This window comes from Erpetoichthys calabaricus, chromosome 3, assembly GCF_900747795.2.
Source record: "Erpetoichthys calabaricus chromosome 3, fErpCal1.3, whole genome shotgun sequence".
Lineage (NCBI taxonomy): Eukaryota > Metazoa > Chordata > Cladistia > Polypteriformes > Polypteridae > Erpetoichthys > Erpetoichthys calabaricus.
In genome coordinates this window covers 224,300,558-224,318,617 of record NC_041396.2, presented here as the reverse complement: position 1 = coordinate 224,318,617, position 18,060 = coordinate 224,300,558, and the positions used below count along the sequence as shown (strand labels likewise).

General features: G+C 37.0%; 1 protein-coding gene and 1 long non-coding RNA gene across 2 annotated transcripts in view; both read left to right on the top strand.

The window, feature by feature from the left end:
- faxcb (failed axon connections homolog, metaxin like GST domain containing b) overlaps nucleotides 1-2,250 on the top strand; it is a 38,438-nt gene extending 36,188 nt beyond the window's left edge. Inside the window, exon 6 of the mRNA XM_028797847.2 lies at nucleotides 880-2,250. Coding sequence (XP_028653680.1) covers nucleotides 880-1,178 — 299 coding nt within the window. The 3' untranslated portion in view covers nucleotides 1,179-2,250. The remainder of the gene's footprint in view (nucleotides 1-879) is intronic.
- A 971-nt stretch (nucleotides 2,251-3,221) lies between these two features.
- LOC127527286 (uncharacterized) lies at nucleotides 3,222-6,461 on the top strand. The gene is made up of 2 exons (XR_007934591.1): nucleotides 3,222-4,855; nucleotides 5,001-6,461. It is a non-coding gene; the product is annotated as an uncharacterized LOC127527286 (long non-coding RNA).
- The last annotated feature ends 11,599 nt before the right edge of the window (nucleotides 6,462-18,060 follow it).

Genomic DNA, 18,060 nt, shown 5'->3' with positions numbered 1-18,060 from the left:
TGAAAGAACTGATAATAAAGAGATTGCCTGAATTAAGACCTAATCAGATTTTTATTTGTTTAAACCTTTGCTTATAGATGTTTTTTTGCCATTAAAACAGGAGCTAAAGTAAGCAGGTTTTACGTGTCTCAAGGAACATATAAAAAATATGATAGAATGCTAGAAATGCTACATTTTAAAATAGGGGGGTTATTTTGAGAGATGAAATCTTGTGCACTCCATATTGCTAATTAGATTTAATAATTTTATCTTTATTTTAATACAGAAATTGGACATATAGGGTGGCATGGTAGAACAGTGGTTAGTGCTGGTATCTCAAAACTCTAATGTCCTGGGTTGGAGTCCTGGCTCAGTGACTGCCGAAGCAGAGTTTGCATATTCCCTTTATGTCTCTGTTGGTTATTCCCTGGGTACTTTGGTTTTCCTTCTACAAAAATGTATGCTAAATAAACTGACATCTCTAAACTTAACCCTATAACTACAGTATGTATGCGAGTATAGACTGGTTCCCTGCTTAGTTAAAATAGTCATTGGCCTTTTGTGACCCTGAACTAGTTACACAAGATGTTACAATGGAAGGCCATTGCAAATGTGTTTTGACTAATACTTCTACATGTATTCCTAATTAATTTTATTCCAACATTATGATATATGTATCATAAAATCTGTGTAAATCAGAGATTTTCTATTTATCTTACTAACTCTGGACCAAAATTGTCCATTAGGATTACATACTCTACAATTAAAATTAGTTTTGTACTCATACTTGCCTTTGCAAGGCAATTGTTTAGTTGTGGTTGAGTATTTGTGTTTTGTTTTTTTTCTGGCTGTGTAGAACTAATCTTTTCCTTTAGGATTTAATTAGATTTCTTATTATAGGTGAGCTGATTAATCTTGCTATGTACTGTGAGAGAATAAGACGGAAATTCTGGCCTGAATGGTGTGAAGATTTTGATGACCTCATGTTTGAGTACGATGAAACAAGTGAAGACAGCCTGACACCAACACAACTACATCAGTACGGTTTGTATTCTCGAACAGAGACATTTGAAGAAGAAGTAACTGAAAATAGTTTTTCCTGTTCGCAGACACCTGATACAGACTACACTGGCCATTCACTCTTTGACTCTGATGTAGAAATGGAAGAGTTTACAGATCATGAGCAATGCAAATGCTGACTGAAAAATAATAAAATAAACTTCACTACAGTAAATCAATTTGTTAATGCTCCTTCATCTACAATTCAGAAGGTATGTTTTCCAAATGTTGGTGCTCACTCTCTGAAGATGTGAAATTGGATCATTATTGTAAATGGATGTTTTTCTCTTATTCAAAGAAATGTAAAGGTATAACAAAGAAATCAAGGTAAAAAGTAGCCAGTGCAATCCTTCCATTTTACCTCCTAAATTCAGTTAGCTCCATTTTTATATATTGTGTGCACAATCAGGTTCAATTATGCTTTATACAGGACCAATTTCATCAATCTGGTATGGGGATGGTGGTAGAGGAGATCCTGTGTTGTTAAAAAATATCTTTTTGACCTTCTTTTTTTTTGCCTTCATGACAGTGCTGCCAAATGTGCTTGATTCAGCATTCCTTACACAATCCTCTGAAATTCGTAAGTAATGTAAAGGTTTTTGGGAGAAACCTGTGGTGCAACTAGAGTATTGTATGTACTTCCGAATATGACTTCAAGTGATTCTTATGAAAAAGAAGCAAACTCTTTTTGGCTATGTACTTAAAGATGTGTGTGTGTGTGAAACCTTTAATTATTTAATAGCCAATATTTTTCAGAGACAAGTCTGTATCTCCATTATATAAAACTTGAGGATGGAATTAGTGAAATTTTAGAAACCGAAAATAAAGCAAAAATAATAAAGGAAGCATCTAAGCAGCCCTTCCTTTGTATATTACAATATGTAGGCCATATTTCTATGTAAGTGATTGGTTACTTACAGATCAGTTGATATGTTTTAAGACTAGAAAGTCATCTAGAAGTGAAAAAAGCATGGACACCAAGTGTGGGAAATTAATACTGAAGGAAAATGCTGTTATTGATTTAAGGTACATTTTTGACTGCAAATTGCTTCATATTAATTGGCAATAACCTGACATATATGAATTGAAATTCGTGTGTATCTTCAGATGTTGTCAGAACTACGTTAGCTCAGGTAGCCTCTCTTGCATACAGGACATGGCTTTTAATCAGCAAAGAATAATTTAAGTAATATAAGCATTGCCGGCAGTAAGTCGAACCCGTTTCCAGTGAGAGTTGGACTCCGCCAGGGCTGCCCTTTGTCACCGATTCTGTTCATAACTTTTATGGACAGAATTTCTAGGCGCAGCCAGAGCGTTGAGGGGGTCCGGTTTGGTGGGCTCAGGATTGGGTCACTGCTTTTTGCAGATGATGTTGTCCTGTTTGCTTCATCAGGCCGTGATCTTCAGCTCTCTCTGGATCGGTTCGCAGCTGAGTGTGAAGCAGCTGGGATGAGAATCAGCACCTCCAAATCCGAGACCATGGTCCTCAGCCGGAAAAGGGTGGAGTGCCCTCTCAGGGTTGGTAGCGAGATCCTGCCTCAAGTGGAGGAGTTCAAGTATCTCGGGATCTTGTTCACGAGTGAGGGAAGAATGGAGCGTGAGATCGACAGGCGGATCGGTGCGGCATCCGCAGTAATGCGGGCGCTGCATCGGTCTGTCGTGGTGAAAAAGGAGCTGAGCCGCAAGGCGAAGCTCTCAATTTACCAGTCGATCTATGTTCCTACCCTCACCTATGGTCATGAACTATGGGTAGTGACCGAAAGAACGAGATCGCGAATACAAGCGGCTGAAATGAGTTTCCTCCGCAGGGTGTCTGGGCTTTCCCTTAAAGATAGGGTGAGAAGCTCAGTCATCCGGGAGGGGCTCAGAGTAGAGCCGCTGCTCCTCCGCATCGAGAGGAGTCAGATGAGGTGGCTTGGGCATCTGATCAGGATGCCTCCTGGACGCCTCCCTGGTGAGGTGTTCTGGGCACGTCCAACCGGGAGGAGGCCCCAGGGAAGACCCAGGACACGTTGGAGGGACTATGTCTCTCGACTGGCCTGGGAACGCCTTGGGATTCTCCCGGAAGAGCTAGAAGAAGTGGCCGGGGAGAGGGAAGTCTGGGCATCTCTGCTCAAGCTGCTGCCCCCGCGACCCGACCTCGGATAAGCGGGAGACAATGGATGGATGGATGGATGAATATTATCATATACAGTCAGTGTGTTGTCTAACCTGAAGTTTTGTTAAACTAAACAGCTTTTATGCTCGTAAAATGCTGGTTGTATAGTATCACCTGCCAATTTGGCATTTTATTATTGATAATCCTATGGAAGATTCATGCACAGTTGAAATCATGCTTCATATACAAAACTAAAAAAATTTAAGAGGCGGGAGGGTTAGTAGTTCTTTGTAAATGAATGGAAAAATATATTTTCTGTCTTGCAAATGAGCACCTTCCATCTGTAACTACCTATTTCAACTCACTCTCAGAGAGTGTGAGCACATCGTAATAAGAACTACTGTTTGAATGGAGCATCCAGTTAAAAACCCGGATATTAAAATACCTAGCCTTTGATTAATTAACCTTGATTAAGTGACTCAGCACTAATGTATATTCAGCAATGATATTTCATGTATTTTCAATTTTGGCTTACTCCAATTCATGATCTTGGAAAGCTAAAGGAAATGTAAAGTTGTATGAAATATCAATCTATCATGTATCAGAACAGGGTTTTTGTTATTTTTTAAGTGCTTCAATTGTGCATTTTTTCAAGATTCAATTTAGAACAAAATATAAGCTTTGAGGGCTATTGAACAGTTTTGTGAAGTAGTATACATTATATAGAGAATGTTATCCTTATTATTGAAACAATTTATGAAATCTTACAATGCCACTATTCATAAAGCAAATAAGAATATTTCATACTTTCCCACATAAATTCAACAATAGTTGCAGGTTTCAGAACATAAATGAACTATGTCACTATAAAGAACAATATTCACGTAGTGACAGAAATTCAGAATTTCTTAAATATTAAAAAGTGTGAGAAGAAATTTCAGTGCATATAGTCCCATTATAAGCTGAGAATGCATCTAAAGAATAGTACAAAATATAATCCAAAATAAACCGCAATACAATCATTAAATTATGGATGTTTGTTTCATTAATTTGGTTGAATCTGGTCAAAAAATTAAAATTAGTTAAGAAAATTGCCAAGTAACACGGACAACCATAGCCTTTTATGTATAAAGAGCAGTTGATTAGCCTGGATGTGAGACATAAATGTAACCTTCTCCAGCTGGGATCTAGAGGACTACCGCTTATCCCAGCAACACTGGATGCAAGAATCCTTTCACTCACACTATGTCAGTTTAAAATCTGTAGCTGAACATACGTTTTTGGGATGTGGGAGATAAAAGGAATAATGTGAAATATCACAAAGGAAAAAGAGCACTGCTAGTCTAACTTAAAAAGTTCCAAAGTATATAAACTCTTCTTCAATTATATTTAATTATGCTTATTTTTTAATTTCTTTCCAAAATCTAGAATATTATAATGGCATGCAACACAATCAAACAAATCATAATAACATAACAAATACAACCAATTACTTAAAAATTAATATAGAGAAAACAAAGGAAAACCAGAAATACAAAGGGGAAAACTAAAGAATTATTATATTCACAACACCTTTTATTTGTAGGGATGCTATCCAAATTCAGGGGGAAAAAAGGGAAAATTGAGATAAAATAAAATAAAAGCTCAGTTGTGGTTCTTTGTTGTCTAAAATGGAGAAAAGAGAATTTTGTTTGAAATATTGTGAGTATACTGCGGTGGGTTGGCACCCTGCCCGGGATTGGTTTCCTGCCTTGTGCCCTGTGTTGGCTGGGATTGGCTCCAGCAGACCCCCGTGACCCTGTGTTCGGATTCAGCGGGTTGGAAAATGGATGGATGGATGGATATTGTGAGTATAAATTGAAAGTTGTTCATGCTATGATTTAGTATGATAACATACAGTGAACTCAGTGAGTTATTTCGTATTTTTATAAGAATTAAGTCCTCTAATATAAAAAGCCATCTAAAAATCAGTTAAAAAAGAAAAAAAGACATAAGAAATTCTTAAAATGGAAAAATATAAAAAATATATACAATTTACTATAATAACATTTAATCTTTACCAAAAAGAGCATCTTTATTAAAGTATGTACGTTGTATGTTTTTCATTATTCTGCATATCAGAAAGAAAGCAAAACCTATTGCTTGTTTGCTAAGAAATCAGTTATTCAAAAATCAAACATTTGATCTTTTTTATTACAAAGAAGTTCATGCATGGTGCAGCATACAAAAATATAGAAATTGTGACTACTAAAAACTTTGGCTTTTGAATGTATCATATTCATAACAAAATACTTGAAAAATAAGAAAAAAAAGAAAGTTGATCATTTTTTAAATACCCTTTCAGAGTCATTGACAATCTTTGTTCAGCGTACTGTTAGTCTTTTGTTTTATAAAATTTGTGCTTTGGAATACAAGTTGATATTCTCCACTTCAGTAACCACCTCTGTGTGCAACTTTTGTTGTTCTTTCACTGCCCATTCTGTAAAATGGTTAATGTCTTGTTAATGTCTTTTGTTTATTCAGACATGGCCTATGACATTTTTACACAGTGTTGTACACCCTCTGATGTATGGTGAATGAGATATCTGTGGTTTTATGTACACTTCATCAAAAACTGTTTGGAATTCTTTCTTTTTATGTAGCAAGATTGCATAAACTTTACCAAAATAATTTTATTGACATACAGTACATTCAGTAAGTGGAGGCACAGGAAAAAAAATATACTTTTTATGTTCAGAATTTTAAATTTGTCACTGTGTGACTAGGAGATGTACAGCTGATTGAATTAATTTAAATTATATGGAGCTTTCACTTTAGTTATAAAATTATAAAGGCTACTGGATTTTGATGTATATTCAATAGCCAATTATTTTATTGTACTTAAAATTCCAAAATGTGCATGATCAGTATAAAAACAAATTATGTTGGAATACTGTATATTGAATGTGGAGGGCCCAGTTCTTTTATAAATTTCCAAATATGTTGTTATATTTCTCCTGGATATGAACAGTTAATATATATATATATATATATATATATATATATATATATATATATATATATATATATATATATATATATATATATATAAAGTAGTGCTATCCTTGTTAAAGCCATATTTTAAAAGACAAAATATGAATTTGGACTTTTGGTTTGGAGTTCTGCCACCTGCTGAGGACCATACAGAACATTACTGCTCTAAAAACCAACTGCTCTCAGGAGGAGTTAAGAGACAATGAATATATACAGTATGAGACCTGTGATCATGTGAGCAATGTTACTCTTGAAACAAAGCCAACTTGAATAAATATAGCTGTGACAATTACGTTATGGTCTTTGTGTGAATTATCATTTACAGTGTCTCTTCAATTTTATTGTTAGCAGATGAATTACTATAATTACAGTATGTATAGGATTTATTATAATTAACAGGTGAACTGTGTAAAATCTGCCATTATGTAGTGAAGGGAGCTCATTCACTATGGAATACAGTGAACTTGATTGTTGATACAGCAGGTTGTATTAATGTACATATATGAATATGTATTCACTTTTTCAAACAATAGATGTTGTAATGCGTGCATGAACTGCTTTACTATGTCTGAGGTAATTTATGTATTTATTTATTGTTTAATTTAACTCACTGCCTTGCTTCAGTTATGTCATGTCTCTAGCTGTCACCTGAGCTATTCCAAATGGCATTTAAGAGTAGCTGTACAAAGGGGATTCTGGGAGCAGAAGGAGGGTACAATACTGTATATATTCTGGGAAGTTTGACTGCTGGATGTCAAAAGACTAAAGAACTAACATCTTTCTGTGGTCAATTTTAAGACAGGTAAGCTGGTTAACCAAAGACTAGCTAGATAACTAAAATTCTGGGTAAAATATTGCAATTTATATTGTCTCCTAATAATAACTAACATGAAATTTAAATCCCTTCTAGCACTTTTCTAATAAGTCTGATTATCCATTATCCATCCATTTTTATGCCCTGTTTTCCTGTACAGGCACATAGAATGATTTTTCCAGTATTAGTATGTGCAATGCTAAAATCTGCCAAGTTACATACTTACCCTGCAGCAATTTAGAATTTGTAATTGACATGATCTGGAATGAAGGAGGAAATCCAAGTCCCTGAAACAAAACCTGTGTGCACACATGGAGAGCATGTATACTCTACTCTTACAAGGCATCTTATATTGGAATTAAATCAGCATGTTGAATTTTGTCAAGTAATCCTCCTTGTGTGCTTGAGTTCCACTTAGTTCTGCCTTTAATTAAAAAAATTGAGCAAACTGAGTCATAATATTAGGAAAATCAGCTGTGATGTTTCACATTTTTGTGTAGGAGACAAATGTTTCTGTTTGAAAAAAAAAAACAACTCTTCTATCCAAGGCTTTCTTTAATGTTTTATAAAACCTTTAGAAACAAAAAGGGGTGGTAGGGTGAATTACAGAGGGCTGAACTAAAGGATTTTTCTATGCCTTCTTCCAACCATTTTACCAGTTGTATAGTGAAATGCAAGAATTAATGAGTTGATCAATTTACTAAGAAGGGAATTTTCAAATATTTTTCACTATACATCAGAGATATTCATATTGTTATGAGTGGCATCAACCTAATACTTTAATGCATTTCTGAGAACATCAAGCTTATGGTTAGCAAAACCACACAGTCTTAATGGAAAGTTTCCTCTGAGTGCCTGTCATTTGCTTATTTTGAAACCAGACATGAGAATATAAACAATTAAACTATTGTTCAAGAAATTAAATTTGATCATGCACATATTTGTAGGCATTTTTGTTTCTCAAGCATTTTAGTAATCGTCTAGAAAGAATTACACAATGCCTCTTTTATTAGAAAAGATCAAAGCTAGAAAGCAAGAGTATGTACATTGTGCAATGGAAAACTGCTCTTCTAAACCCTTTCATGCTGCATTTTTATTCATTTCTTTTCTTCTCAAATGTTGAATTAATCTATGTGCATAAAAATGTTATACAAGAGTGTTTGGACCCAGGTTCAGATCCCGACTGGATGCCTTCTATATGGAGTCTTGTGTTCTCTCCCTGGAACTCAAGTTTATTCCCTCAGTCTAAAGACATGCTATTAGGTGACTTGGCAACAATAAAGTGAGCTGGTTTGAGTGAGGATATACTGGCATCAGTTCTAATTTTGACTCCTTACTTGTCCATGCTAATCTTTGAGTACACATTTTATTTTATACAGTCCCTTTTTGTAGTAAACATTGTCCCAAGATGATTTTCAATCCATTACTACAATTGCTCACATACTGTATATGGATTTGTAAAGTGAAGCATTGGGAGGTTTAGTCAATTGCTCAAGTTCATTCTGGGAAACTACTGATCTGGCAGCGGAATGACTACGTAGGACTGTTTGTGTAATTCCATTCCAACCTTCTTTCTTTTTTTGTGAAAAAACTTTGCATTTATTATAATCAATACATTAATGAAAATCAGGGGAAGGGGTAAAAAGACTGTAAGAGATGACAGCAGCAGCCAGCAACCAGACTTGAGAATAGATATATAGATAGATAGATAGATAGATAGATAGATAGATAGATAGATAGATAGATAGATAGATAGATAGATAGATAGATAGATAGATAGATGAAAGAATGACTGAATGGCAAAATTGATGTCAATCAATGTGAGGGAGAGTTTGAAACAAAGGACCGATAGGGAGTGACAGAGACAGCCCCTAAACATGTGCAGGAAATTTCTGGGAATGTTAAGAGAGCAGTATTGTCAAAAAGGTTCACTGGATAAATCCATTGCAAAACACTTACAGGAGGTAAAATAAAAAAGATTAACAATGTTAAACTGAGTATCCTGGGGTCTCATTTTTTAAAACTTTCTGTGGATTCAAGGGTGAAGGTATGTGAATGTCAGAAAACAACAAAATCTATACATCATAAAAATTAAATTTCTAAAACCACATTTCTATGTAATGTACCCTTTATAAATTTATAATTGAGTCTGTATATCATGTTCACCACTTTTGAGATTTAATATGCTTGTCACATCAAATAATAACAGCTTGGTGATATAAATTATTGTGTGTCTGAGTCGTCATTTAACTAGATTGGTTGCATTACCACTCTGTCAGAGTTGACACAAATATACGCAAATTCCTGACTTTTGTGTGGAAATTTGTATACACACATTTTGAGCCTCTTTTTGTGCATACGTGAATGTCATAAATCTAACACCTGATGTTTATGGTTCTTTAAGGACAGATTGACATTCTTAAAAATTAAAAAGTGATGGAGGATGGGATATGCCAAGTTAAGGGCTTGTAGGCTTCTTTGTGCAAGGCAACAAATAGAGTGATAACTGTTTTGTTATGTGGGGAGAAGGAACAGTAAATAGTTGATGTGATGGAGGGGAGAGGATAGCAACACACCACATGTTCTGAGTACCGATTTCTGCTGAAGATAAAAGTAGAATGTAGCATAAACAGTAGAAATGTATTAATCAATTCTGCCTTGTGTCAACAGTCTTTTATTACCAGTTGAGCGTCTATCTAAAATAAACAGGAACTGTCTGATTCATGTTAGCATGGACCAAAATCCCTAAGATATATTTCCAGCACCTTGTTGAATTCATCCCTCGAAAAATTCAAGATGTTCCTAGAAGATATATTTGTTACTCTGTGTATCTTGTTGGCTTCAGCAATATGTAGATGAGCTGAAAATAGTTAAATATTAGATAGATAGATAGATAGATAGATAGATAGATAGATAGATAGATAGATAGATAGATAGATAGATAGATACTGTATTACTTGAGGAGGTGAAAGGAAGAGTAAGTAAGAGAACTGAGGCAAAACTAGCCTGTGTGCAATGTAAAGCCAAGATAGAGGATTAACAGCTCCAGGCAAGACTGGAGGACATAGGCCCAATGATATAATTCAAAATCTGGAAAAGACACTATCATCTGACCTGTCACAGAGTGTTCCAAGGAAAATGGGATTTCAGCCCACCTGGCATTGTGACATTGGTGGTTTGGGTGGATTTAGATAACAAAATGTAAATTTGAAACATTATTATTTTTTGTAATAACCATACAAGAAGTGGAAAGATAGTGAATATTGGTCCAGGCATGTTAATGTTCTTAAAGACCCAGCATTAACTGAAGATGATTATTTTCTGCAATAAGTTTGAAATATAAATCCTAACAATTTGTTGCCAGGATGTAAAAGGTAAAGGAGTCAGGGAGCAGATTTTGACCAATTAATTGGATATTTTGAAATGGTAATGTCAGGTAGATCAGTGTTTGTTGTGCAATGAGCTTAGTTTGTCCATTAATAATGGTTGATGTGTGCTGCCCTAGATCTGAAGCCCCTGACTTATTGCAGTTGTATGCTAAAACCTTCAAATATATTTCACAACAAAATGTATCAGTTTTTTCCTAACCAATGAAAATGAAAGATAACTGACATTACAATTCACCATTTTTAAGGGTGATTTGTAATCTCATTAGCCGTTTATCACAAGGTGCCTAAAACAAGTTGCTGTACCATAAACATATAGTAATTGTTTTAAAGATGAGAATTATTGTATTCTTTGTGTGTCTAGCCTGTCTCCAGCACTTAAATGGCATCCCATGTTGCACAGAACTAAGTCAGTCCCACTGAACCACTTTTGGAATGTAACGTGCACTGACCTAGCTGCTGTGCCTTGTGTTGTACATATGGGGGTTGTTCAATGCATGGTGGATGTAAGTTTTTTTCTTGCTGCAAATCTTAGCCAGATATATGTCTTATACTTACTTACTCGGGTCTACTCAAAAGTGTACAGTCCAACTCTTTCTACTTGTACAATGTGAGCCAATGTAGAAATGTGAGGGTCACACAGTTGGTCAATTATGGGGATCGATCTGACGACCTAAAAGATTCAGAATCCAGAGGTTTTCTCACCCAGCCTAACTGGGCCGCACTTTTAAGTAAACCAAAATACATAAAGCAGGTTTAGAAAATGGATGGAAAGACAGATAGAATGTAACATCTATCATGTCTTTACAAACGTAGTTAGTGGAGGTAAAAGAAATTGACATCACACCTGTCCAATGAAAGTTAATACAGATATATTAAAATTCAAGATTCAGGCACAAATACTGAACATTTAAGTAACTACAAAAAAATTTTGAGGGCCTGAATGGGACTTGCACAACTGCGTTGATAAATTGAATAAAGAACTTTTATGTTGTACAGCATTTATCACTGATCACGCAATGAGAAGACACTCTAAAAAGAATATAAATAAGAATTCAGTTAAAAAAATAAAGTGCAACAAAGTACTTTTTTGACAAGTAAGGTACTTCTGACATAGTGGTATACTGGTTAGCACAGCTCCATCCAGAATTTGAAGCCATTCCAATTTCAAATATCAAAAATGGCTTGGCTGAACTGCATCACAGACTCAGTCCAACTGTTTCTTTAGTTTCAGCTAACCACTTTGAATTGCCTGCTGATGACAGAGTTAGTGAGCAACTGCGGGAATCATGCTAAAAGTACAGGGAGATACAGGTGCATTTGAGAATTAATATCTGAACGCTGAAATGAAACCAGATAGCAAAGTCTGAACAAGAACTGTCGAAAGTTGTTAACCAAACGACAAGTTGTCACCAGAACCAAGACACTAAAACCTTAAACTGAACTGAGAAATGGAATGCTATGAGTCATTAATAAAAAAGCTTTAAACACTAGGAGCACAAGACCGAGACCGATTGAGGTTTAAAACTGTCATTTTAGACACTGTACTAAGTGTAGCCTGAGGTTATAAAGTGGAGCTTAACGCTTCTTATTTGAAACAAAAAAAATCTAATAAGATGTAGTATATTACAGTAGACTATTGTTATGATCAACAATATCAAAGTCAGCAATGAGGTTAAGAAGAAGTGGAGCAGGGGTGACCCAAAGTCAAAATTACGCAGGCAGTAGGAATGAGATCTCAATAAGAATTATTCAATGACTTCAGCCCTGAACTGGATTAAACAAGCTCAGTGACGCATGGTGTAAAAATAAGGAAAGTTAGACAGAGCAAAGAGTTGGGGTGCCACATTAGCAAAATCTCACTTAATGGCGGAAAGAGACAAAAGGTTAAAAATGATACCAGAATATAGTTCAATGCTAATTATACAAATAGGTCAAAAAGAGTACTTCAGAGCCAGAAGCTGTTTCTACCAGACACAGATCCAAAATGAATGCTCCCTTCTAGTTGCCCTCTCTGTTTTACAGTGCATTCCCAAAAGTGGAGTGAATTCCTAGGCTGAAGCAAAAATGATGTTAGTTGTCCTCTGTCTTGTTTCCCTCTAAACTATGGAGAAGAAGGGAGACTGAAATAACACTAGCAACCCCTAAGTATCTATCTATCTATCTATCTATCTATCTATCTATCTATCTATCTATCTATCTATCTATCTATCTATCTATCTATCTATCTATCTAAAGGGTGGGGCCACCTTCCAGTCACCACCAGGAACTGCCCTTCCCCCTATAAATCCAGAGATTCTCTCGCTGTTCCTGCACAAGGGAGTGTTTTATGAGTCCTGTGATTCCTCTGTGCTTATTGTAATTAATGGATTTTTTGCCCTGTGCTGTTTTTTAACTTTGCTTTGGATGTACTGTTTTGGGACTTTGTTGGCTTTGGACTGCCTTATTGCTTTTGGGTTTTTCACTTTTTAAAAGACTCACATTTAAGACCTATTGGCACTCTTTTGTCCATTTCCTTCCTTAAATTTAACATGATCCCTCTTTCTGTCTTTGTTCCTGTCTCTTAATCAGTCGAGCATAAGACTGTTTTTTGAGGTAGTTGACATTTGAAAAGTATGTTTTTTGTTAATAGGATGTTCCAGCAGGCATTTCCTGAATCTTTTTTTGTCAATGAAGGAGTTTTATGGTCAGCCTATTTTCTGGTCATTGCCTTAAATCGAATGGTTACATGGAATTGGACAACCAGAACTTTCAACACTGTTTCCTTGTTTTATACTGACAAAAATAAACTCCTGCCAAATTTCAAATTTTATGTGAATCTTAGATAGTGCTAAAGTAGGATATCACCGTTTGAATATAAAAGGGCACCAACAGTGAAAAATCTTTTGGGAGTTCCTTGGATTGTGTGAATAGAAAGAAATCCCCTAAATAAAAATAACTAAGTAAATAAATAAATAAATGTTGGCCATTCCAGTAGACTCTGTCATTAGGTACAAAGATGTTAGTGTCAAATATCTTTCTGAGTCAATAATCAATGTTTGTCTTTGCTATCCTCATTAAATATGTGAAGGTAAACCAGTGACTTGCTACTTTGATTTACTTCACAAGATTCCAAAATAACCAGTGTAACAGTCGGGGGCGCTATTGCTCCCTTGAACCCTCAGGTACCACGCCAAACACCAGGTAAAAGTATAACTTTTCTTCTTTTTATTATATTACTGTGCACTAAGCACCCTCCACTCCACACTACACATACAAAGCTCACTAATCAATAATCAATACAATATTCTCACTCCTCCTCTCCCAGACACTTAGCCACCCTTCCTCCCAGCTCAGCTTTGTGTCTGGGCTTTCCCACAGTCCTTTGATATCTCCTGACCCGGAAGTGGTTCCAGCCCAACAATCCATAAGTCCTCATCACTTCCGGGTCAGATTAAAAGTCCTTTTCTTCAACCCAGAAGCATGTCGTTCCTTCCGGTCATGTGACCATGACACACTTCCGGGTTATAGGGCACGTAGCACTCTGTAAGCCTCCCTACAGCGGCTCCTGGTGGTCCCCATGGTATCCAGCAGGGTTGTTTATAAAAACTACAACGTCCATAATGCCCTGCTGGAATTTGGGGACCTTCCACGCTGCTGGGAGGGCTCCATCTGGCGGCCTGGGGGTGTGGACCAGAATATTTGGCCTCACACCAGCCAAAGTTCAAAATTGTGAAGAAGTCAAATAAATAAGGTAAGGCAGTGAGTCAAAGATTGAAGTTGGGATACAGTACGAGAGTTTGTAGTATAAGAATAACAACAAAGGTATTATGAGTAGGTGTACCATCCTGGTAAAGCCTGTTTAAAGTTCCAAGAATTAATGGTAGAAATGCAAAACAAGTGGCCTCAGCTGTGGATCAAAGTGTGCCTAGACCATTTACTGAGCAGGAACACAATCTCTCACAGACACAGGTCTCAAAGTGTATAAGAGGTGAGACACAAAAATAACTGGATTGGTAAAATATATATATATATTTATTGATGAATTACAGCATTCTAAACATTGTCACCTTCTATATACTCCCCCTCCCGATCTCTACACCGCTCCATACGTATCTTCCATTGATTGAAACAGTGCTGGAAGTCTTCTTGCTTAAGGCGCATCAACAGGCTTACCGTTTCTGTCTTCACTTCATCCATTGAAGAAAAATATGTTCCCTTCAAGTAAAAAACAAGTAAAAAGCACAGGGAGCTAAATCGGGCAAATAGAGTGGATGATTTAGTACATGAATATTTTTGTCAGACAAAAACTGCTTTACGGAAAAAGCAGTATGAGCATTTTGAACTCTCTGATTCACCGTTTTGATGTTTTCATCCGTCCGAGACGGGCGACCTGAGCATTGAATGTCTTCCACATTTTCTTGTCCTTCCTTGAAACGTTTGTGCCACTCAAAAACATTTGTGCAAGACAAACTGTTATCAACGTACACTGTTTTTATCAGTTTTTGTATATAGTTTTTGTGTCCGTTTTGTTCAATTTTGCGAGAAATTTGATGTTGATTTGCTGTTCGATTTTTTCACCTAACATTATAGCAGCAACTCATGTAGCAATTGTTGTGCAAATACTGACTGGGCTATTCACAGGATATACCTAGCTGGTCGGCGGTTTGAGAGGGTGTGTAGGAGGGGATATAGTTCAATGATTCACGTTCGGCCGACATCCAGACGGTTTTCCAGGAAAGACCCAAGACCAGTCCGGTTATTTTTGTGTCTCACCTCGTAGTTTCTTCCAGTGAGTGGCTGGTATATATAGCAATTCTCCTAAAAAGGGCAGGTCTTCTGGAGCTTGAGGGGTCTGGAGTCTTCTGGGACTTGCCTGTCGGGACTGCGAACAGAAAAGAATAAAGAAACAGCAAGAGAACCCTGTTTTAATCTGGGATGGAGTTGATTATCTTACAGGAGCCTTGAAGATGTCCCCTAAGTGCTTGTATGTGGCAGTAGCCAAAAAGGACTTAGACCCAAATTCTGCAGACATTATATTACAGAAGAATTTGTAACTGGTGTAAATTAATAAGAATGTTTACTTAAGTTTTTTTTCTTAAGAGGAATCTGAAATCTCAGACGATTGGGGAATGCACAGGCTGATCTTTATATAGTCACACTGCTGGTGTGACGTCACACATTCTCAGTCATGTCTCCTGGTAAATGCGTAGCAACTCTCAACATAAAGGACGGCACTCATAAGAAAATAATATACAGGCACAGGAAGACTCAATTCATTTTAGCATTGTTAGAAGCACTTTGACATAGATATAATAGATACAATTGATATAACCAATAATAAAATAGATACAATAGATATAACCAATGGATTCTTTAGTTTCTGAAACCCTGAAAAAATATTTAAAAAAATGTAATAACCAAAGAACAGACAAAAATCAAAGAAAATCATCAGCCAAATCATGACACATGGGACCTTAAATATAAAGTTTGATTGACATGTCTTAATTATGAATATTTTTTATTAATATTAGGTGTACAAATAAAAATGTTTATTTGTGACATTTTTGGTAATGTAATGAGGCTATTGCTGCATGTGATATAGAGCCTAAAGATTTTTTTAAAATCTTCCGCAATCATGCAAGGAAATAAATATTGGCTTGATAAACTGCTTGCTTTAAAATGCAAAAATAAAATCTCTCTTAAAGAATCGTTAACCTACACAGGGAATCTTCTAAAACCACAAAATCAGCAAAATACTGTTTGCATAGAGTAACAGGCCATAAAAGAACCTTAACGACTACTGTAGCTGTGTTACATATGAAACCAATCAAATTCAAATCACTTTCAATATCCCACAACATTAAAACCATCTGCCTAATACCTGTGGTGCCAAAACAGCTCTGACCTGTAGAGGCATGGAATCCACAAGTCCTCTGAAGGCGTCCTGTGGTATCTGGCACCAAGACGTTAGAAGCAGCATCTTTAAGTCAGTGGTGGGCAGCATCGGTCCTGGAGGGCCGCGGTGGCTGCTGGTTTTTGTTCCAACCCAGTTTCTTAATGGGAAGTCAATTATGGCTGATGAAGCACTGATTGCTTAAGTGACATTTTGATGCTTCATTTTAGTGGTCTCGCTTGTTAAGGTTTCCCACCCTTAATTGCTTATTTCAGTCTTAAACAGCTGTATTCACTGTTTATAATGGCTCCTTAATAGCAATAAGATACAAATGACAAAGGAGTGAGCAGTTCTCCATCTAACTTGTTTTCTGTTACGCCTGTGTGGAATCATCATGCAGTTTTTGGTTTAGTAAAACACTTAAAAGAAAAATGTGACAGACTGAATATGATCCTTTTTAGGCTTCAACTCATTTGGATGATTTCCTTGGAAAGGAAAAAATCTGCCTAACATGGCAGACTAACAAGCCTTAAAATTAAATAATGTTTGAGATTGTCAAGGATTGGTTTCTAATGAAGTAATTGGGTTGGAACAAAAACCTGCAGCCATTGCGCCCCTCCGTGACTGATGTTGCCCACCCCTGCTTTAAGTCCTTTAAGTGGGGCAGTGGGGCCTCCATGGATTGGAATTGTTTTTCCAGCATATCCCACAGATGCTCAATTGGACTGAGATGTGGGGAATTTGGAAGCCGAGTCAACTCTTTGAATTCTTTTGACATGTTCCTCATATTTCCTGCTGAACAATTTTTACAGTGTGGCAAATAGCATTATCCTGCCGAAAGAGAGCACTGCCATCAGCGAAAAACCGCTGCCATGAAGGGGTGTACATGGCAGATGGTACATGTCAAAGTAACATCCGCATGAATGCCAGGACCCAAGGTTTCCCAGCAGAACATCACCCACAACATCAAATTGCCTCCACTGGGTTGCCTTATTCCTACAGTGCATCCTGCTGCCATCTCTTCCCAAGATAAATGATGCACATGCACCTTAGCATTCAAATGATTGGAAAGAAAATATGAATCTTCAGACCAGGCCACCATCTTCTGTTGCTCCAGTTGTGAAACTCATATGTCCATTGTAAGCTCTTTCAGAAGTGAATAGGGGGTCAGCAAAAGCACTCTGACCAGTCTGTGGTTATACAGCAAGCTGAGCTGCCCGAGTTTTGACACCTTTCTCCCATGGCCAGCACTAAGTGTTTTAGCTCTTTCTGCCTACAGTAGCTCTTCTGTGGGATTGGACCACACGGGCTAGCCTTCTCTCCCCATGTGCATCAATGAGCCTTGGGCTCCCATGACCCTGTTGCCAGTTCACCGGTTGTCCTTCCTTGGAACACTTCTGATAGGTACTAATTAGTGTATACTGGTACCACCCCACAAGACCCGCCATTTTGGAGATACTCTGACCCAGTCATCTAGCCATCACAATCTGGCCGTTCTCAAAGTCCCTCAAATCCTTACACTTGCCCATTTTTTCTAATTCCAACACATCACTGTGGTGTAGCAGGTCCACAGCTCAAGTCAAAAAGGCCACTTTTTAAATAAATAGTCGCTGCACTCGCGGCTTAGTGAGGGGGCGTGGTAGTGTGGCCAGAGCAGGTTCCCAGACTGAATTTGAGATGTGGGTGGTCCTCGCTTAAGTGCACAGGTGAGGAGTCGTCCGCATCCGTAATTGATGCTGGGAGCTGCTAATTGCCAAACCTGATCCACGTCCCCGTGATAAATAATAGAAGCGCGAGGCGGCTAGTGAAGAAAGAA